This window comes from Sinocyclocheilus grahami, unplaced genomic scaffold (assembly GCF_001515645.1).
Source record: "Sinocyclocheilus grahami isolate Dianchi unplaced genomic scaffold, SAMN03320097.WGS_v1.1 scaffold20771.1, whole genome shotgun sequence".
Taxonomy (NCBI): domain Eukaryota; kingdom Metazoa; phylum Chordata; class Actinopteri; order Cypriniformes; family Cyprinidae; genus Sinocyclocheilus; species Sinocyclocheilus grahami.
Genome location: NW_015518171.1, coordinates 559 through 3,171, shown reverse-complemented (window position 1 = coordinate 3,171; position 2,613 = coordinate 559). Strand labels below are relative to the sequence as shown.

Below are 2,613 nucleotides of genomic sequence, written 5' to 3'. Positions count from 1 at the left end.
GAGAGAGTACAATTCTCATCCCCTCGTTTTCGTTCATCCGCTCTGCAGATAAACACAGGTGGACTGCTGCATGGAGTGCAAACATCTGCAAAGCAAAGAAAATGACCAAATTAGCGTTTGTTCAACAGCTAAACAACAGCTTTACATTAGAGTACGGGCGTTTAAATTAAAGCGAATTCAACTGAATTCGTTGTTGTCAATCACTTACACGTTTACTACAATTAGTAACAGGCTAATCAAAATAATAAATATAATTATTGAAATCGTAATAGAATTGCCTTGATACAGACAGTTAAACACACTCGGAGTTGATACGTACCATCTTATCGTTTTGCGTGGCGTTACTTCAATGCTGGTGGATGTGCCGGCTTGAAGCGAGCTACGTTCATCCTGCTTGGACTCCAGGGTCCTTTTTTTTTTCGGGAAGAAGTCTGGTGGAAATCAATACACTGTTAGACATGTTTGCTCGCATTTCACAATAAATATCCAAACATTAAAAGTTTCCATTGTTTTCATTTCTAGTTGCAAGGCATTTACCTGTCATTTGTGGCGTGCTGTTTCTGGGGGTCTCTAGGATGAGGGACCTCTTCCGCCTGTTTCTGAGGACTGAAGAACGAGCTGGTCTTGAGTTGAGTGCACCAGAGAGGTTCTCCTGGTTAATTTCGTTGGCTCGACTGGGGACGTCCGCGGATTCTTGAACAAGCGGACCCCTGGAAACCCCATTTACCCCGCAGTCAACAGCGCTGGACGCGTCTCCTGTTGCATTAAGAGACGCCGCGGCGCGAACTCTTTGCACTTTATCCTTGTAGAAAAACGGCACAGTGTCCTCTGAAATCGCCTCCCACTCATAATCTCCAGGCAAAGGCGAGTTGGTTTCAAAGTTAAAATTCCACCGGCTCTGGTCTCGCTCGGAGATCTCCCGGAGTTTGCGTTTCATTTCACCGTGCAGCTCCTCGTGATCCACGGGTCCGAAAAGGTTACGGCAAACCTTTGTGCGCGCGAGAAGAGGAAAGGTCCTCCGTGCAACATGACGCTCCAGATTGCTTGATACGTCCACGTTTGCCATGATGCCTAAAAGTCAATGCCGTACGCCGACGTTTGTTTGGATCTTGTTGTCTCTAGTCTGTTTATATCTGTGCCGGTGGTTAAAGGCCAGTGTTTGTACGAGAAAAGGCCTCCGATTGGATAGACGGACACCACGCCCTGTGCAATAAACCCCCCACCAGTATCAGCAAAGGCACCTTCCCCCCTCATTTTGAAAACCGACCCATGCATGAACACCATGAAATAAGTGATTGTTTTGAAAAAGAAAAAAAGAAGAAGAAATGTTATAGGCCTAATATTATAAACGGAGTTATTCCTACCAAAGTGTTATTTATTTATTATTCAATTATTTCATTAATAAAGGTAAACAATAACCCTGTTTATTTCAAATAACAAACATAGCCTAATTATAATATTTATTTTAATTATAATAAGAATACACATTAACAATGTAATGAAAATTAATGCAACATATATGTTACATCATTCAAATTAGGCTATATTACTAGCTTGTGAAATTCATTATAAAAATATTTAAATATATTTATATTTAAATATTCAGGTTTAGTCTGCAGTATTTATATTCATAACAAAGTTTGTCTTCTTGTTCTTAGTGTGTGCTTGTGCTGGCTCAGTTTAAGCAGTATTTCATTCAGTGCAAATTATAGTTTTAGCAAATGCTCTGGAGCACCAACTGCATGGTAAATGCTCCATTTATTTCGAACAAATATTTAAAACTGTGTTTTCAAATGCCACACCTCAACCTTTTAGGTTTACATTTAGGCCTCTAGTATAAATTATGAAATAAGCAGTGAATGTAAGTATAAAACATAAATATAATATAGAAATCGAAATGAAACGTACAAATGTAAACGTTGAATCCAAATGAAGTCAAAACACTTCTCAAATGGACTCTATGCACGGTCACTTCCACGTTTTTCCTCGGGGGGCTTACTTACATCAGGTGCTGCCCCGGAAGCCATTGTTCCTTACATAGAGCTTTCAAAATGACAAGAGAAGATGATTTTTCAGTTTACAAGAGCTTCCCCGGATTTCTGTAAATTAATTTTATAGCACGGAGAAGGGCATTAAACGTTTCAAGTTACATCGACAACTTTAGAGTGAGTTTTGTGCTATTGTCTTCTAGCAAATCTATAATGCTTGATGACTTCTGCGCCGATTTGATCAGCTCTTAAAGGGTTAGTTCACCCAAAAATGAAAATTCTGTTATTAATTAATTACTCACCCTCATGTCGTTTCAAACCCGTAAGACCTTCGTTCATCTTCGGAACACAAGTTAAGATATTGATGGAATCTGAGAGCTGTCTGACCCTGCATACACAGCAACGCAACTGAAATGTTCTCAAGTCCAGAAACATAGCAAGGAGATCTGTAAAATAATCCATGTGACATCAGTGGTTCATCCACAATTTTATGAATCTACGAGAATACTTTCTGTGCTCAAAAGAAAAAAAAAACGACTTTATTCAACAATTTGTCTCCTCCGCATTACCCTGGTGCCATTTTGGAGAGTATAAGCTGGACTAAACAACAGTATGCTGTTCTGTG

The 2,613-nt window shown here is 39.6% G+C and overlaps 1 protein-coding gene across 1 annotated transcript; it reads right to left on the bottom strand.

Moving 5' to 3' along the window:
• Window positions 1-6: 6 nt before the first annotated feature.
• Window positions 7-1,179, bottom strand: cdkn1ca (cyclin dependent kinase inhibitor 1Ca). The gene is made up of 3 exons (XM_016265640.1): window positions 538-1,179; window positions 320-431; window positions 7-85 (listed from the first exon to the last, which is right to left on the bottom strand). Coding segments are annotated over exons 1-3 (642 nt in total). The 5' UTR covers window positions 1,067-1,179; the 3' UTR covers window positions 7-84.
• Between the last annotated feature and the right edge of the window lie 1,434 nt (window positions 1,180-2,613).

What these genes read in the sequence shown, in the direction of transcription:
- cdkn1ca (XM_016265640.1), bottom strand. Translation starts at nt 1,066, where the DNA reads ATGGCAAACGTGGACGTATCAAGCAATCTGGAGCGTCATGTTGCACGG. An exon ending in CAGCACGCCACAAATGACAG is followed by an intron (nt 432 to 537) that starts GTAAATGCCTTG and finishes GATTTCCACCAG; the next exon opens with ACTTCTTCCCGAAAAAAAAA.